The sequence below is a fragment of the Heloderma suspectum genome, chromosome 5 (genome assembly GCF_057233095.1).
Source record: "Heloderma suspectum isolate Gila_16-S chromosome 5, 16-S_ref, whole genome shotgun sequence".
NCBI classification, from domain to species: domain Eukaryota; kingdom Metazoa; phylum Chordata; class Lepidosauria; order Squamata; family Helodermatidae; genus Heloderma; species Heloderma suspectum.
In genome coordinates, this window is record NC_139462.1 from 23223735 (window position 1) to 23243053 (window position 19319).

At 46.0% G+C, this 19319-nt stretch overlaps 1 protein-coding gene across 1 annotated transcript; it reads right to left on the minus strand.

Annotated features, from left to right (window-relative positions):
• Positions 1 to 682: 682 nt before the first annotated feature.
• On the minus strand, positions 683 to 9460 carry LOC146343689 (uncharacterized protein C4orf36 homolog). Its single transcript, XM_084860221.1, has 4 exons — positions 9283 to 9460; positions 6127 to 6259; positions 4568 to 4725; positions 683 to 1261 (listed from the first exon to the last, which is right to left on the minus strand). The coding sequence occupies exons 2-4, from the start codon at positions 6189 to 6191 to the stop codon at positions 1119 to 1121; spliced, it is 366 nt and encodes a 121-aa protein (XP_084716347.1). The 5' UTR covers positions 6192 to 6259; positions 9283 to 9460; the 3' UTR covers positions 683 to 1118.
• Positions 9461 to 19319: the final 9859 nt, after the last annotated feature.

A 19319-nucleotide genomic window follows, 5' to 3' on the forward strand; every position in this document is an offset into this window, starting at 1 on the left:
CACACCGTCCTTCCTCCAGTGCAGCTTGGAGGAGGGGTTCAGAAACTTTAAACTAACCACAGCTTAGCGTTATGTCTGAACCCAGACAAACTGTGGTTAGTCTCCACCAGGGTTAGTTGAAACAAGACAAATTCAACACATGGATTGTGAGGCTGGCTTATTTTCCCTTACCATAGTTTAGATAAGCCACAGTTTAGAGTTTTGGCGTAAAGCTAAACTGTGTTTAATTCACATCAGAAATTAAAGCTTCTATCTCTTCCTCATGGCCACACTAGAGAAGAAGTGCGCAAGCCTAAAGCTTGTGCAGGTAACAAGCATTTCTTGCAGCCTTCCCCAACAAGGTGCCTACCGGATTTTTTGGACTACAGCTCCCAGCATTCCTAATCATTCTCCATGCTGGCTGGAGCTGTTGGGAGTTGAAGTCCAAAAAATCTGGAGCAGGGCACCAGGTTGGGGAAGGCTGGTTTATTGCTACTGAGCATGGGCCTGAGAGCTTCCTTATATGAGTAATTTATTGCACGCTGGTGATTGGCCACTCACAGAAGTTTGCAGATCCTTTACATAATGTTGTCAACATCCAGGGCCCCTCCTGTGCTTTTTCAGGTTTATTCTGCTGTAAAAAGCACCACACATTTTTTTTAAAAAGTTTTTTTTAAAAAAATGCGCAGAATCGGTGGTGTCTAAAATCAGCATACCACTATATTTCAACCACTAGATGGCGCTATCTAAAAGAAAACATAGGAAAAGTGCTGAAGCTGAAGGTTTCAATTCAAACCATGTGGTTTCCCTTGTCCACCAGTGTAACAGAGCTGATTGTAATACTGCAAAGAAAACATAAACAGAAAGCCGCTGTAGGGATGCGGGGTTTCTGCCTTGTGGGATGATCTTCACAGTGTCACTTCTCATGTTGTCCCTGTAATTATGACCATTAGGAATTAGTGACCAGTTTTTCAACCCTGTATTTAATCATTAAAATTATGTCACCAGGGACTCATGATTGTATTGTGGCTGCAGGAAGCCCTTTGATGGCCTGCTTTCTTTGTCCATTGATGCATATAATGGCTGGACCATTGTTGACAGGAAATGTAGATTGATACAGCCAGAAATGTGAGTAAGGCCTAGTTGGGACCACGTGGGGGCAGTGGTCTTCTTTCCAAAAATCGCTTGCTTTTCAGTTCAGGCTCTGTTTGCCGTGCAATCTTGCGCTGAAGGTCAATCTTCTCAAGTCTTTGGAGTTCCACAGACCTCTCTGCCTCTATCACTGCAAAGCAAAAAGCAAAACAGAACAATGTAATGGGATTTTCTTTTAAAAGGCAATTATTCAGAACAGAAATGGCCAACTTCTTAGGAGCTACAATTTCGCCAAACTTTTGAAATTAGGGCTTTTGAGATTAGGCCGAGGACTGCATGAAATTCATTTCCTAGCTGCACAACGCTCATGAGTGGTGAGGCTCCATAATGAAGATGGAACTGCCTAGCAGAGAGGGCTTCCTAGTCAGGAAACAGAATGGTCAGTCACAGCATTACACACATACATGAACATGTACAGTTCAGGTCAGGGGTGGGGAATCTCTACCCCTACCTAACATTTTTAGTCTACAGCTAAAGTACTAGTTCCCCTCTACTCAGCACTGATTAGGCCTCATCTTGAGTACTGTGTCCAGTTTTGGACACCACACTTTAAGAACAAACTGGAAAAGGTTCAGAGGAGGGCAACAAAGATGATCAGGGGACTGGAAACAAAGCCCTATGAGGAGAGACTGAAAGAACTGGGCATGTTTAGCTTTGAAAAGAGAAGACTGAAGGGAGAGATGATAGCGCTCTTCAAGGACTTGAAAGGCTGACACAGAGAGGAAGGCCAGGATCTCTTCTCAATCATCCCAGGGTGCAGGACACGGAATAATGGGCTCAAGTTACAGGAAGCCAGATTCCGGCTGAACATCAGGAAAAACTTCCTAATTTTTAGAATGTGACAATGGAACCAATGACCTAGGGAGGTGGTGGGCTCTCCCACACTGGAGGCATTCAAGACGAGGCTGGACAGCCATCTGTCAGGGATGCTTTGACTTGGATTCCTACATTGAGCAGGGGGTTGGACTCGATGGTCTTATAGGCCCCTTCCAGCCCTACTATTCTATGATTCTATAATTCCCATCATCCCTGACCATGATGACTGGGGCTGATGGGAACTGGAATCCAACATCTGATGGGCCACAAGTTCCCCACCTCTGTCCTAGGTACCTGTTTCATACAAACTTTAAAAAGAGAGATGCAATCTTGAAGGATGATATCCCGATTTCTTACAACTTGAGAAGCCATATTTTGATTAAAATTTGGTAAGACCATCAAGCCCACATAAAATAGCTTCAGGTCAGCAATTGCTTATCACCGATTTAAAATAAGCTACAATGTTGGGCTCTCACCACTTCCTTTTACTTAGTGTTTAAATTTGCTTTGATTAAATATATCTAACTAGTGTTCTTGATGTTTCCACAGTCTTGTCCATGGTTGTTTTCTCAAATAATGATTGCTCCCATATGAATCTGACAGCAAATTAAGATCTTCATCTGAGGCCTTCCATCCCAGGCCTTCCTACCTGCCTTCAGAGGCTCGGTAGATGGTTACTGGGAACAGGAACACCACTGTTATGGCCACTGGTTTAAAGCAGAGGCGAGGAACATTTTACCTGTCGAGGCCCATATTCCCATGCGGGTAATAGGTTGGGGACTGCATGCTGGTGGTGGGTGGGGCTTGGTGCCACTCCCTTTTTCTCTCTTTCTGCCACTCGCTTTCTCTCTCTTTCTGCAACCCTCTTTTTCCCATGGCCTTTCTATCTCTTTACCACCCACTTTCTCTCTCACTCTCTCTCTCTCCTCCTACAAGCCATTTCTCTCTCCCTCCCCCCGCTCCCTCCCCCACATCCCCATTCTTCTTGCCCAGGGAGATGCCTGGGGAGGGGCAGCCTTGTTCTGTCCAGAGGTCTGAACTGATTGCATGCAGAGGGCTTCTGAAATTAGGCCAAGATTGCCCATCCCTGGTTTAAGGTATACTGTAACATTGCAGATATCAAGAAAATATGGGATTCAATGTAAGAGCTCTGCTGGATCAGACCATCTAGTCCAATATTCTGTTCCAATATTCCATCTAGTCTAATATTTTGTTCCCACTGTGGCCAACCAAATGCCTCTGGGAAACTCACAAGCTGGACATGGTGGGCTCTCCCACACTGGAGGCGTTCAAGACAAGCAGGAGGTTGGACTCGATGGCCTTGTAGGCCCCTTCCAACCCTACTATTCTATGATTCTATGACATGGAGGCAATAGCCCTCTCCCCTGCAACTGGTACTCAGTGGGCATACTGCATCTGAACATGGAAGTTCCATATAGCGAACATGGCTAAGAGTCATTGAAAGACCTATCCACCATTAATTTGTCTGAAACTCTTTTTAATCTATGCTGTTAATCACTCTAATAACATCAATAGAAGACTGGGATAGACTTTTTAAAGATAATTATCTAAGCTAGCCTTTGGTGCTCTCCAGGTGTGTTGGACTACAACTCCCATAATGTCCTGGCCAGCATGGCCAGCATGCTGGCTGGTGGATGATGGGAGTTGTAGTCCAACATATCCAGAGGGCACCAGGTTAGGGAAAGCCAAGTCTGTGCCACACCTCCTCCATTCCATTTAAGTACCACCACTGCAGAATTGGGCTCTGTGTCATATCTAAACATTTCCCCCATCTGTTTCTTCTCCCTACTTTTTTACTTCATGTCTAGCCTAAAGAAGAATTCTGATGAATGCAAAAGCTTGCTCACTACTTCCTGACTTTTTAATTTGTTTCTGTGCTACTGTTGCTTTTGGATTTTTTTAAAAAAAAATTAATTTATTATTATGTTTATATCCCACCTTTTTCCTCTTGCAAGGAACCCAGGGCAGCTTACATAGTCCAGCTCCTCTCCATTTTATCCTCACAATAAACCTGTGAGGTAGGTTAAGCTGAGAGCCAATGACTGGCCCAAAGTCACCAACTGAGCTTCATGGCCGAGTGGGGACTAGAGTCCAGATCTCCCAAGTCCCAGCTCAACACTCTAACCACTATACCACACTGGCTCATGGACAAACACAGCTTTCTGCAAGTTCCACTTGCAAGCCTGGATGGACAGCTATCAGGCATCCTGTAAATGCATTATGCATTACAGATCCTGCATTGCACAGGGAGTTGGATTAGATGGCTTCCAAGGTTGGGGAATGCTGACTGAAGCCAATGGCTACTGCTAAATCATGTGGCAGCAAATACGATGAATTAAGGATGGAATCCTCTGCATGTTGAGACAGAAAAAAGTCCTATAACTCTCAGCATTCCCCAACCAGCATGGCTGGCCGAGGAATGCTGGAGTTGTAGGATTTTTTTTTCTGTCTAATATGCATAGGATTATACCCTAAGTTATGTACCAACAGAGCAATCCAATTTAGAGGAAAGGAGAATGTGTTGGACCCATCATTGACTCCATTCCCACTCCAGATCAAAGGCCCTATCCTCCACCGCATAAAACCCCATAAAACTTACTCTGTACAGAAGGGACCTGTGCTTTCAAAACAGTTGTCACGTGCCGCAGTTTGAACGGAGAGCCCCAACATATGTCAAAATGGAGAGGGTTGGCTATTTTTTCCTTGGATGCTGCCAGCAAACGTTTTGTAACTGCAGCAAATTCTACACGATCATGCCTGGAATGGCAATACTACAGTGAGCAAGGTAGGTTAGTCCGAGAGGTAAATCACTCATGACGGAGTGAAGTGCTCTTGTTCAGGGTTCCAGCCGGCCATGCCCCTGTCTAGGATACTCTATTCCATTTTCCCTCCCACATGTCTCCCCCTCGGCTTGTTTTTTGCCTCCCCCAACAGTCAGCCAGCATTCCATGCCACTGAGCATGCTCAGTCCTCACGGGCCTGTGTTGGGTCCCCCCCCCCCCGATCCTTAGGTGTGTGTTTTTTCCCCTGAAGCTGCTTTGTACTTCTACAAACTGAGGATGGACTGCAAACGCATGTATGACGAATGTGTGGAGACAGACCATTTACACATAATGTTCTACATGCAAGAGAGGCAGAGGGGATCCCAAGACTCATTCTTACGCCCCACTGCATGTAGAGGGGGTACAGCCCATTTTGAATTCAACTGCTGTAGTTCTCCTAGAGTATGTAACTTGGTTCATTTTACCAGAGGTATTTGCTTTGCACCTTAATTCAGGACACATTTTTGCTCTCCTTCTCTATTTGTGTTATGCTGTGAATGATATTAATTAATCTGTGACAAACCTTGTGGGCAAAGAATCCTGGCGAGGGATTGGTAGCGATAACCTTCTGTTCTTCAAAGCCAGGGGTGAGGAACTTTTTTTTCTGTCAAGGGCTACTTTTCCTCAGGGTTAATCTGTCAGGATCCACATAACTGTGGTGCCTGGGGCCAGAGCTTAAACTGCTCAGGGCCTCCCCTTTCCTCTTTTGCTTTCTGCCACTGCCTATTCTCACTCTCTGGGCTCCTTCACAGGGGGCTTTTATCCTGCTATGGAGATTGCTTACTCACAGAAGTTTGCAGGTCCTGTACACGACGCAGCCCTCCTCCAGGGAACCTCCCGCTCTTTGTGAGCTCTATTGCGTTGTTTTCCATGACGACAAAAGTCTGGCATTTTCCCTCCTCCCACCATGGAGTCGATATAAATGAGGGTATACTGTTTAAAGTCGCCTTTATTGAAAATAAAACAACAGTGCCATCTAGTGGCTTTGTAATGAAAAACATAGAAGTTTACAGGGGTTTTAAAGCCATGTGGGAAGGACCCAATCTAATCCCACGAAGATTCTGGAAGCAGAAGCCCTGGTAAATTGCAGGAGTTTTAGTCTTGTGTAATGAAGCCTTCCGTCTACCTCCTTGCTAGGCAGGGGACAGATCATTCTTGCCAGAGGCCTGAACTGATTGCTTGCAATGGGCTTTTGACATTAGACCAAGGACTTCAGGAGGCCCTAAGGCTGCAGGTTGCCAACCCCTGTTCTAAGCCCTATGTTGTTCTGGAAAGATCAGTGATTTACATGATGGGAGCTCGAATGTATTTGTACAAAGTGGTAAGAAATACATACACTTTATAAGCACTGGCTTTCAAGACAAATGGCAACGTCCTCTTCCTGTGCAAGTCGTACTCCATGGCAGATGACTGGCGGCACCTGTTCACACACACACTTCAGAAACTGCTGGACGTCTCACTGAGCACACCTATAATTGAAAGATCACTGGAACATTTAGCCATCCAACTTAGTACCATCTCCTAAACGCTTTCATGCAATAGATATATGCAAGAATTGAAATAAATATAAAAGCAATTCTTCCAATCACTTTTTTTTTTTAAACCACCATTCCTAGGATTATCCTTTTAGATCTTTAAAAACCAAATGCATACAAATTGAAATTCTCCTTTCCATGCACCCATGGGCAATCAGTTAAAAAAGATGGGTATTGGTGACAAGAGGTAAAGACCAACAAACACCAGGAAGGGACCAGGGCATCTGAACAAAGTGGAAGCAGTGGACATAAATTCTGCAAAGGGGCCAGGGTGGTGGTCCAGGAGACTGGCAGGAAGGAATCGGGCTTCCACCATCCCCCAGACAGTATCTTGTCTGTCCCAAATAGATCTGAATTTGGCAGACCTTAATATAACTACTGCCCCTAGGGCAGCCTTCTCAACCTGGTGCCTTCCAAAGGTGTATAACTACAACCCCCATCATTCCCAGCCAGCACTGGGAGTTGCAGTCCAATGCCTCTGAAGGGGTCAGATTGAGAAGGCTACCCCTGGGAAACCCCGTCACAGGGAACAACCATCAGTGGCAGAACATGTACTTTGCATACAGGAAGTCCCTCCCTATTAAATCTCTGGCGTATTAAGTTCAAAAACAATCTCGGGTAGTTGCTAGCCATAGCTGACACTGACTTGGTTTGTATGGCTTGGTTTGGCAAGCCACTGTGGGTGAATTTCCAGAAGCCATGGCCTGTTTTAGGGTTGCAGGTGGCTTGTTAACCACCCCATCAACCCACCCTCACCAGGCTTGCACGTAGCGACAAGCCGTGGCATGCCTCCCTCCACAACTTCAATTTTCAAAATGGCAGCCAGTGCTGCAACGAGAAGCCCCATGGGAGAATTCACCCATAGTGGGGTTTTGTTACATGTGAACAACAAAAATATCTGCGCATAGCAGCTTCATATGTTCATATTGGGGAATGGCTTATATCTCATTGGTAGAACACATGCGCTGCATGCATAAGTTGCCAGGTTAATTCTCTGTGGATAGTGTCATTCTATTGTTTATTCACTAGGTGGCACTGGACGTAGCTGTATCTAGATGGAGTCAGGGGTTTCCTGCTGCTATTCTGTTCTTGTTTAAGAGATAATAAAGTCCTTGTTGAGCTTCCTGATAGGTGTGTCTTCTTAGGCTTCCATGACAGGTTTTCCAGGTAAAAAGGTTCACAGTAACTTGGGATGCTGAAGAACTGCAGCCAAAGTAAATATTGGCCAAGATGGACAAATGGATGGACTCAATATAAGGCAGTTGCCCTATAGTGCAATCCTACACATGTGTACACAGAATAAGTCCTGCCATGTTCAATGGGGCTTACTCCCTAAAGCAGCCTTCCCCAACCTGGTGCCTGCCAGATGTGTTGGACTGCAGCTCCCATCATTCCCAGCCAGCATAGCCCATGAGAATGGCCATGCTGGCTGGGAATGATGGGAATTGCAGTCCAACACATCAGGAGGGCACCAGGGCGAGGAAGGCTGCCCTACTGTGTGTTTAGGATTGCAGGCTTGGTTCTAGTTATATAAATGATCCTAGTTAATTATAAAGGCACTCATTGCCGATGCAAAATGCCCAGCAACGTGCTGGATTCCTCCTGCAACCTCCATTAATTAAAATTGCCCTTGTTAATGTCCATCTTGATGGGCAATAAAGTTTGCTCATAGGCTACAGAGATCTCAGGCACTGTGCTTGTTACTTACATTTTCCTAATCAAAGACCGGCGTCCTAGTAAGTCTTGCTTCCCCTATAGGAGGTCCATTTGCCATGCAGCCCTTATTATTTGCCCCTAGGTCTAACCCTTCATGTTTGCCCCTAGGCCTGTCTTGTCTCTGACATCTCTTACAGTTTTGCTACTGATGTAATAAAGGGTATTGCAGAGCATCATTATTATTTATGACTGGAGACAACTATGTGCAATAGACTGAGAGCTATCTTCAACATCAACTTATATTGCTGTTTTATCACTTCTTCATGGAAGCCTCCTGCAGAGATTCGTGGGATCTGTAGTGGGGCAAGGGATCTGAGGTTCCTATGAGCCTCCAACAACCCACCCTTAGGGTTCCCTGAAAATAATATTAAACCACACACAGACATACACTAACATCAGTAAAACAGCATATAAAAGCAGCATTCAACGAATTCCATGAAAATAAAAAGTTTGTGTGGTGCCAGAAAGATTACAAAGTCGGCGCCAGGCAAACCTCCTGGAGACAACATTCCTCAGCTGAGGTGCCACCACCGAGAAGAACCTCTCTCCAGTTGCCACCCAGCTCACCTCAGATAGAGGTGGCACCCAGCGGGAGGGCCTCTGATGACAATCTTAATGTAGAGGTGACTTGAGATTGCGGCAGGAAATACTTTCAGATACCCTGGTCCTACATTTAGGGGACTCTAAAAGTAAGCACCAGCACTTCAAATTGTGCCCAGAAATGGACCTTCTTGCTACACTGTCTGTTGTATCCATGGGCTCTATAAGAGACTGTCCTGCATTGACTAGAAGCAAAAACGGTTCCTTGCCACCTGTGAAACCTACTTGCTTGGAACATTTTTTTTTAATGTATATAATTTTTTATCCCACCTTCCTTGGGGTTGTCCACGTGGCTCCCCACTCGCCCATATAATCCTCACAACAACTCTGTGAGGTAGGTTAAGCTGAAAGTTTAAATCAGACTAAATTCTAATAAATGAGAACATTAAAAAAATGTTCTACTCTGCTTTCCATCTACTGTCATTTACCCTTTCTATCTCTTTTCCAGGCACACCGCTGTTTCAGAGGATCCCATTTATTTCTAGCATCTACCTTGATGACCACATTACAGATTTATGTAGGGAAAGAGATGGATGGAAGAGGAACACCCTCTGGGGTATGAAAAATGGCTTCCTGGCCCCTAAGGGCCTTGTGCTACCGACAGAGAACTTTCATTAAAAACACCCTCTTTCCACACCCACCTCTTGTAGCTCTATAAAATTATTTGTTCTCGACGACGGTTCAACAGTGAACGCTTGCAGGAGCCTTCCTTACAGGAAAAAAGAAGAAATTATTCCAAAGATTGCACAGAGCTGATGTGTGAGGCTGACCCGGTTGCCAACTCAAGTTTGTAAACAACAGCTCTCCAAAAACCATGATACAGGCTCCATCTAGTGGCATTCTGACTCAACAGCAGAGTTTACAAATGACAAATTAATAATACATATTTAAGGGAGTCTGTGTACATGCTTTGTAGTTGCATTTTGGGTACACAAACGTAGCGAATGAATACATCTGTGTTGGTAAACTGGAGCTGGGAACAACCAAATGGAACCATCTTTCCGGAATATTGAATTCGCTTTATATTTTTAATTCTCTAGCAAAATATTTTCTTGTTCTTTGCATCCCCGTCACAAAAAGAAGGTGAGGGGATATTATCTAGTCTCTCTACTCATGATGGTGCAGGAATTTGCAGGCCTTCTTGCTACATTTTTGTGGGCAAGGCTTTTTTCACACCAGACACTCAAAAATCATGTGTGTTTTTGCAATTCCTGGGTCTGCGGTGCAAATGTAAAAGAGGCAGGGCCAAAAATACCAGCATATCTTTGCTTAAAGCCCTTACTACTAACTAACTAAGCCTTAGGAGAGGCTTTGAGAATGGAGGAAAACTTCAGAAAAGCAGGGAAGCCTCCAAATGATCAGTGGTCGGGGAAAATGCCACCACATATCAGCTTGATAGACAGAAATGGAACATCAGCCTTGACCTGGTTCTTACATCACAATGACAATTCTTGGGTTGTTTAACCCAAGAATTGCAGGGGACAAGTGGAGCATGCAAGCTCAACATTTCCAGTTTTAAGTAAGGGATTGTTTCGTGATGTGTGAATCTGGAAGCTCTGGGTTGTTCATAGGTTATACAACCCAGAGTTAACCCATGGATTGTTGTTAGATTAACTCTGGATTGTTTAACCCATAAACAACCCAGAGTTTCCAGATTTGCACTTCACGAAACAACCCAGGAATGGGCTGTTCCTGGTTGTAAATTAAAAGAGGAAATGGCTCACACACAGTGCTCATCCCCGGGAATTCCTTGGTTAAACAACCCAGGAATTACCAGCATGACATGTGTCTCCTCCAAGGGAAGCTTGGAAGGCAGCAATGAGGGAGACGGTCTTCTCAGTGGTGTCCCCCCATCTGTGGAACAAGTTCCCTGATGAGGTCCACCTGGCACCAACATTATTATCTTTTCAGTGCCAAGTTAAGACCTATCTCTTTTCCCAGGCATCTGGCAGCACATTATGAGTTTTAATCAGTCCTGGATGTGTCTTTAGTTATGTCTGATAGTTCAATGTTGTTTTTAGTTATATATTGTTTGTGTATATTGTCTGTGTGCTTTTATGTGCTTTTTTGTAAATGGCTTTTAAACTTTTTATATTGTATTTAATGTTTTAACTTTTGTAAACCGCCCAGAGAGCTTCGGCTATGTGGCGGTATAAAAATGCAATAAAACAAACAAACAAACCAGGTCATACATTGATAATGCATAGTCTCTGGAAGCACTTCCTTTTGTTCATGCTAAAACAGGCTGCCTGCCACTCAATTTTTTGGCCCATGGAGGGACCAATCCTATGGCCGCTAGTCAGCAGCTAGACGACCATAGGATACATCAGTTCCCTGAGAACCAACCTTTCCCCCCTTCCCGCGCTGTCTTGTAAGCAGTGTGGAACAGTCCCGTGCCCTGTGCTCGGAAGTGCAGCGCGGAATGGCGTAAAAGGGGTGTTCCCAGGGGCGGGGAGGACGGAAATGCCAGCATCCTATGTGTCGTCCAGCTGCCGCTGCCCCAACTTCCTGTGGCTAGACAGCCGAAATCGGCTGTCTAGCCGCAAATGCAGGTCAGGAGAAGCATGGAGGAGACGATCCTCTCCGTGCTTCTCCTGCCCCGCATTGGATAGGTGGTCGCCTCTGAGTTTGGAGGCGGCCACCTATCCCCATAGGATTGCGCCCTTAGGTATTTTAATGAAGAAACTGTGTCCGGCCACAAGGAGAGAGATTTCTATTCAGATCATGTACTCCCATAGGGCCGCGGTGGCTTAGTGGTTAAGACGCTGAACTGCAGACTGGAAGGTTGGCAGGTCAGCAGTTCGAGACCCGAGTGCCACGTGACGGAGTGAGCTCCCGTCTTCAGTCCCAGGCAGCTTCTGCCAACCTAGCAGTTCGAAAGCAAGAAATTGCAAGTAGATAAATAGGTACTGCCTCGGTGGGAAAGGTAACAGCGTTCCGTGCACCTCGGTGTTCAGTCATGCCAGCCACATGACCACGGAAGCGTCTTCGGACAGTGCTGGCTCTTCAGCTTAGAAACGGGGATGAGCACCGCACCCTAGAGTCGGACACGACTGGCTGGGGGCACCTTTACCTTTTTACTCCCATAGTACAAGCCCATTCCCTGCAAACCAAGGGATACAAGGACCAACTCCTCCATTGCATAGATGTAGTAAGTACCTACTGGCTGAGTTTCCCTGGTGACTACAGTTTCTTTGTGTTTTGTGCTCAGGAGCCTGTCCATTAGAACTATTGATCAATAACGATGACCTAAGAGGGGACCTTAATTTGCACTATGTTGTCAACTTCTTCCTAGCAGGACAGGACTTCTTCGCCTAAAGCAGATGCACTTCTCCTGGTTTGGAAATATAGTAATGAAGAAAAACTTCACTTGTTCCCTTTCTGCGTGTGAAGTAGCTGTTAAAAATGTAGGAGTCCTACTAGGTACAACTGCCCCTTCCCCCTACAACCAGAAGTATGTAATAGAACACAAGTGAGTGCCTCTTGGGATGCACAGAGCACATTTCTCTCACCAATAAGTAACCATAGCCCATCATCAGCCTACTGAGGTTAGTGGGCACCGGGCAAGGCTCTGCAGTTACAAGATACAAACTGAACCCGAAAGAAAATGTTGCAGTGTGGAGTACTCCTGTTCAGGATACTCCATTCTATCCCCCCCCCCGCCCTGCCGCCACCCCCAGCAGCTCGTCACCATTCATTAGCCACTGAGCATGCCCTCAGGGCTTTTTTCCCCTAAAGATTTTTTTTGTACTTTTGCAAAAAAATAAGAGCTGGCTGATCCCTCCCTCTTGTGAGTAGGTGGTGCCTGTTTTGGCTACATAAGGAGAGCACTCATCTCTGCCTGAGCTGACGGAGGTCGTCTCGGACCTGGTGTTGAGGACCCCTAGGATGATGGTCCTGGGGGATCTCAACTTCCATGCCGAGGCCGCTGTATCTGGGGCGGCTCAAGACTTCATGGCCTCCATGACAACCATGGGGCTGTCCCAACATGTTATCAGCCCAACGCATGTAAAAGGGCACATGCTTGATCTGGTTTTCTCGACAGGCCAGGAGGATGGTGGTCTGAAAGGGGAGGAATTAACATCTGTCCCTTTGTCATGGTCAGATCACTTCCTGCTGAGGTTTAGACTCTTGGCAGCCTTTCCCCTCTGCAAGGGTGGGGGACCTATTAAAATGGTCCGTCCCCGGAGGCTAATGGATTCCGATGGATTCTAGAGGGCTCTGGGGTTTTTTCCTGCTATATGGCTGGTGCTCCTGTTGAAGCCCAGGTGGCTCTGTGGAATGCAGAGATGACTCGGGCGGTTGACACGATCACGCCCAAGTGCTCTCTCTCTCTGAGCAGAGCTCCTTGGTATACACCCGAGCTGAGGGCAGTGAAGCAAGAGGGGAGATGGCTAGAACACAGGTGGAGGAAAACTCATGCTGAGTCGGACTGAACACAGGTTAGAGCTCATTATCGCGCCTACTCTGTGGCAGTGAGGGTGGAAAAGGGATAGTTCTTTTCCACCAGCATTGCATCTTCTCAGTGTCGTCCAGAGGAGCTTTTCCGAGTGGTTCGCAGCCTGTTACATTCTGGGCCAGGGAGAGAGACGGTGGAACCCTCGGTAGCACGCTGTGATGAGTTTGCATGGCACTTTGAAGATAAAGTCACTCAGATTCCTCATGAATTGGACACCACGATTAATGCAGTTCCATTGGTAGAGGTGTTCAGAGCACCATCTGGTCCAGTTTTATTGGATGAGTTTCAGTTACTGAGGCCTGAGGATGTGGACAAGGTGCTTGGCCAAGTCCGATGGACCACTTGTGTGCTTGACCCTTGCCCTTCATGGCTTATTACATCAAACAAGGAGGGGATGTCTGGCTGGGTCCAGGAGGTTATAAATTCCTCCTTGAGAGAGGGAGTGGTGCCTGCCGCTTTAAAAAAGGCAGTAATCAGGCCACTCCTGAAAAAGCCTAACCTGGACCCAGCAGACGTTAACAATTATAGGCCAGTGGCCAACACCCCCTTCCTGGGCAAGGTGCTTGAGTGGGTGGTTGCAGGACAGCTCCAGGCACTCTTGAATGAAATGGATTATCTAAATCCATTTCAACTGGGCTTCAGGCCTGGTTTTGGTACAGAAACTGCCTTGGTCGCCCTGTGGGATGACCTCTGCCGGGAGAGGGACAGGGGGAGTGCGACCCTGTTGATTCTCCTGGACCTCTCAGCGGCTTTTGATACCATTGACCATGGCATCCTTCTGGATAGGTTGTCTGGGTTGGGAGTTAGAGGCACTGCACTGCAGTGGTTCTGCTCCTACTTGGATGGCTGATTCCAGAAGGTGGGGATGGGGGATTATTGCTCTGTGCCTTGGCAATTATGCTGTGGAGTTCCACAGGGCTCTATTTTATCCCCCATGCTGTTTAACATCTACATGAAACCGCTGGGGGAGGTTATCTGGAGGTGTGGGCTGAGGTGCCATCAATATGCAGATGACACCCAGCTCTACCTCTCTTTCTCATCAAAACCAGGTGAGGAAGTGGCTGATCTGAATCAGTGCCTGGGCACAGTAATGGACTGGATGAGGGCCAATAAACTGAAACTCAATCCAGACAAGACGGAGGTATTGTTAGTGGGTGGTTTGTTTGCCCAGCTCGGTGATATTCAACCTGTTCGGGGGTGGGGGGGAGGTGTTGCACTCCTCCTAAAGGATCAGGTTCGTAGTTTGGGGGTGCTCTTGGATCCAGAACTGTCACTTGAGGCAGAGGTGAACTCAGTGGCACGGAGCACTTTTTATCAGCTTAGGCTGGTATACCAACTACGCCCTTATCTGGACAGAGATAGCCTAGCTACAGTTATCCATGCTCTGATAACTTCTCATCTGGATTACTGCAATGTGTTATACATGGGGCTGCCTTTGAAAATGGCCTGGAAACTTCAGCTGGTCCAAAATAGGGCAGCAAGATTGTTAACAGGGACTGGCCTGCGAGCTCATATTACGCCAGTACTTTTCCAGCTGCACTGGCTGCCAGTCCATTTCTGGGCTCAATTCAAAGTGCTGGTATTAACATTCAAAGCCCTAAACGGCTTGGGGCCAGGTTATCTGAAGGATCACCTCCTCCCATATATGCCTGCCTGGACCTTAAGATCATCCTCAGTGGCCCTCCTCCATGAGCCCTTGCCAAATGAAGTGAGGCGGGTGGCTACTAGGAGGAGGGCCTTTTCTGCTGTGGCACCCCGGCTGGGGAATGAGCTCCCTAGTGAGGTTTGCCTGGCACTTATATTGTATTCCTTCTGACACCAGCTGAAGACCTTTTTATTTTCTCAGGCATTTTAGCATTTTAGCTTTCTAGACTTTTCGCTTTGCTGTTTTAAATCTGTATTTTAAATCTCTGCATTGCTGCTAGGTTTTACTCTGGTTTTATTCTGGTTGTATTGTTATATTGTGGTTTTAATGTTTTTATATTTTATATTGTTTTACTGTGTGCTTTTTGGTTTTCATTTTTGTGAACCGCCCAGAAAGCTTTGGCTATTGGGCGGTATAGAAATGAAATACTAAATAAATAAATCTCGGAACATCGGAAAGAAGAGGGCTCCTTCACACGGAGCTTTTATCCTGCGATTGAGATTGCTCCTTCATGGAAGTTTGCGGGCTCTTTACATGATGCCGTGAACCTACAAGGCGTCTCCTGCACTGAATGCCCTTTGTTCCATTTTTAAATAGATCTCAGATAATGAGCTATCAAATTACCCCGTTGCGTTTTGCTTCAGTTTCCTCCGTGAAAAGAGTAAAAGCGTCAAGAAGAGGAGCGAGATCGATGAAAGATAATGGAAGTCTCTCAGATATGGGGAGAAGGAGGGGGAAGGGGGTGGGGCAGAAGGAAGCACGTGAAGAAGGGAGTCGTCGTGATCCTGCATTTAAAACGGAAGCAGAAAGCCCCGTTTTAAATGCAGGATTTTAGGCTGGTGTAGAGATGCTCAGAGGGAGCAGTGCCTTCAAGGCCAATTTGAGCCCCAGCTGTTTTCTCGCAGGGTAGCCAGTTATGCCCACAACATGACATGTCCCTTCATCTGCAGTGGAAGTGGATTCCTTTGTTGCTTGCTCTTGCTGAAAACTCCACAGAATGGGATTTGTCATTTTACTTTTCAGTTTGGTGTCATGCAAATTTATAACGTAAGACTGAACTGAAGAGGGGGCGGAGAGGGAGAGAGGGAGAGGGAGACTGTCAGCCTAAAGGAACAGAATGTTCAACATCTGCCTTGATTCCAGCTTTGCCAGCCAAATCTTTAAGCAAGCCAAGAAGAGGTGGTTTTGTTTTGTTTGCAGTGTTGTTCCAGCAAAGGGAATTTCATTGTCCAAAGTGGCGCCTCGTCCCAGCTGGGAAGGAAGGGTGAAATTCCTAAGGGAAGATATATTTGAGTAACATTGCTGAGCTGAGCAAGCACACATTATTAAATTATGCATCGCACTGTTGACGCTTCCCAAAATATTGCTGCCGTCAGCAGCTCTTCATAGTTGGCTCTGTGTAAAGAAAGCTGTTAAAAGCAGCAAATAAAACAAGGAAGTAGACATATAGCAGCATAGAACCATCTTCTTGGATGTCTTCAGGATTAGAATCATAGACTAGTAGGGTTGGAAGGGGCCTACAAGGCCATCGAGTCCAACCCCCAATACACTGGGCCAATAAAACTGTGGGGAGAGGGGGAATGTGGTTGTTGAATACGCAAGATATTTACATTTATTTATACTTATTTAGCCCCTTCATGGATCACTGCCTTGTTGTGGCGAAGGGGCTTGCGTAACTCAGTGAAGCCATAAGCTATGCCGTGCAGGGCCACCCAAGACGGACAGGTCATGGCAGAGAGTTCTGACAAAATGTGGTCCACTGGAGAAGGAAATGGCAACCCACTCCAGTATTCTTGCCAAGAAAACCCCATGGAAAGTATCACAAGGCTAAAAGAGATGACGCCGGAAGATGAGCCCCTCAGGTCGGAAGGTGTCCAATATGCTACTGGGGATGAGCAGAGGGTATTTCTAAGTAGCGCCAGAAAGAGTGAAGCGGCTGGGCCAAAGCCGAAAGGACACTCAGCTGTGGATGTGTCTGGTGGTGAAAAGAAAATCCGATGCTGTAAAGAACAATATTGTTTAGGAACCTGGAATGTCAGATCAATGAATCAAGGTAAGCTGGAGGTGGTCAAACATGAGATGGCAAGATTGAACATCGACATCTTGGGAATCAGCGAACTAAAATGGACAGGCATGGGCGAATTTAATTCAGGTGACCATCATATCTACTATTGTGGGCAAGAATCCCTTAGAAGAAATGGAGTAGTACTCATAGTCAACAAAAGGGTGGGAAAAGCAGTACTGGGGTACAATCTTAAAAATGATAGAATGATCTCAGTACGAATCCAAGGCAAACCATTCAACATCACAGTAATTGAAGTCTATGCCCCAACCACTGAGGCCGAAGAAGCTGAGGTTGATCGGTTCTATGAAGACCTACAACACCTTCTAGAACTAACACCAAAAAAAGATGTCCTCTTCATCATAGGGGATTGGAATGCTAAAGTAGGAAGTCAAGAAATCACCGGGATAACAGGCAGGCATGGTCTTGGTGTACAAAATGAAGCAGGACAAAAGCTAATAGAGTTTTGCCAAGAGAACACGCTGATCATAGCAAACACTCTTTTCCAGCAGCACAAGAGGCGACTCTACACATGGACGTCACCAGATGGTCAATATCGAAATCAGATTGATTATGTCCTTTGCAGCCAAAGATGGAGAAGCTCCATACAGTCAGTCAAAACAAGACCTGGAGCTGACTGTGGCTCAGATCATGAGCTGCTTCTTGCAAAATTTCGGCTTAAATTGAAGAACATAGGGAAAACCACTAAACCGTTCAGGTATGACCTAAATCATATCCCTGATGAATATACAGTGGAGGTGAGGAATAGATTTCAGGGATTAGACCTGATAGACAGAGTGCCTGAGGAACTATGGACGGAGGTCCGTAACATTGTTCAGGAGGCAGCAACGAAATCCATCCCAAAGAAAAAGAAATGCAAGAAAGCCAAGTGGCTGTCTGATGAGGCTTTACAAGTAGCTGAGGAAAGAAGGGAAGCGAAAAGCAAGGGAGAAAGGGGAAGATATATCCAACTGAATGCAGAGTTCCAGAGAATAGCAAGGAGAGACAAGAAGGCCTTCTTAAATGAACAATGCAAAGAAATCGAGGAAAACAACAGAATGGGAAAGACTAGAGATCTCTTCAAGAAAATTGGAGATCTCAAGGGAACATTTTGTGCAAAGACGGGCATGATAAAGGACAAAGAAGGCAGGGACCTAACAGAAGCAGATGAGATTAAGAAGAGGTGGCAAGAATACACAGAAGAACTATACAGGAAAGATCTGAATGTCCCTGATAGCCATGATAGTGCGGTCACTGAACTTGAGCCGGACATCCTAGAGAGTGAAGTCAAGTGGGCCTTAGGAAGCATTAGTAACAACAACGCTAGCGGAGATGACAGTATTCCAGCCGAGCTATTTAAAATCCTAAAAGATGATGCTGTTAAAGTGCTGCATTCAATATGCCAACAAATCTGGAACACTCAACAGTGGCCACAAGACTGGAAAAGGTCAGTTTACATTCCAATTCCAAAGAAGGGCAACGCCAAAGAATGTTCAAACTACCGCACCATTGCGCTCATTTCACATGCCAGCAAGGTGATGCTCAAAATCCTACAAGCTAGGCTTCAGCAGTATGCGAACCGAGAACTACCGGAAGTACAAGCTGGGTTTCGAAGAGGCAGAGGAACGAGAGATCAAATCGCCAACATTCGCTGCATCATGGAGAAAGCAAGAGAATTCCAGAAAAACGTCTATTTCTGCTTCATTGACTACGCTAAAGCCTTTGATTGTGTGGATCACAACAAACTGTGGCAAATTCTTAAAGGGATGGGAGTACCAGACCACCTTACCTGTCTCCTGAGAAACCTGTACGAGGGTCAAGAAGCAACAGTAAGAACCGGACATGGAACAACCGATTGGTTCAAAATTGGGAAAGGAGTACGACAAGGCTGCATATTGTCACCCTGCTTATTTAACTTATATGCAGAGTACATCATGAGAAATGCCGGGTTGGATGAATCAGAGGTCGGAATTAAGATTGCTGGGAGAATTATCAACAACCTCCGATACGCAGACGATACCACCCTAATGGCAGAAAGCGAAGAGGATCTAAAGAGCCTCTTGTTGAGGGTGAAAGAGGAGAGTGCAAAAGCTGGTTTGAAACTCAACTTTAAAAAAACTAAGATCATGGCATCTGGCCCCATCACTTCCTGGCATATAGAAGGGGAAGAAATGGAAGCAGTGACAGATTTTACTTTCTTGGGCTCCAAGATCACCGCAGACGGTGACTGTAGCCATGAAATTAAAAGACGCTTGCTCCTTGGGAGGAAAGCTATGGCCAACCTAGACAGCATAGTAAGAAGCAGAGACATCACCTTGCCGACAAAGGTCCGTCTAATCAAAGCTATGGTTTTCCCAGTAGTAATGTATGGCTGTGAGAGCTGGACTATAAGGAAGGCTGAGCGCCGAAGAATTGATGCTTTCGAACTGTGGTGCTGGAGAAGACTCTTACGAGTCCCCTGGACTGCAAGGAGGTCAAATCAGTCCATCCTAAAGGAAATCAACCCTGAGTG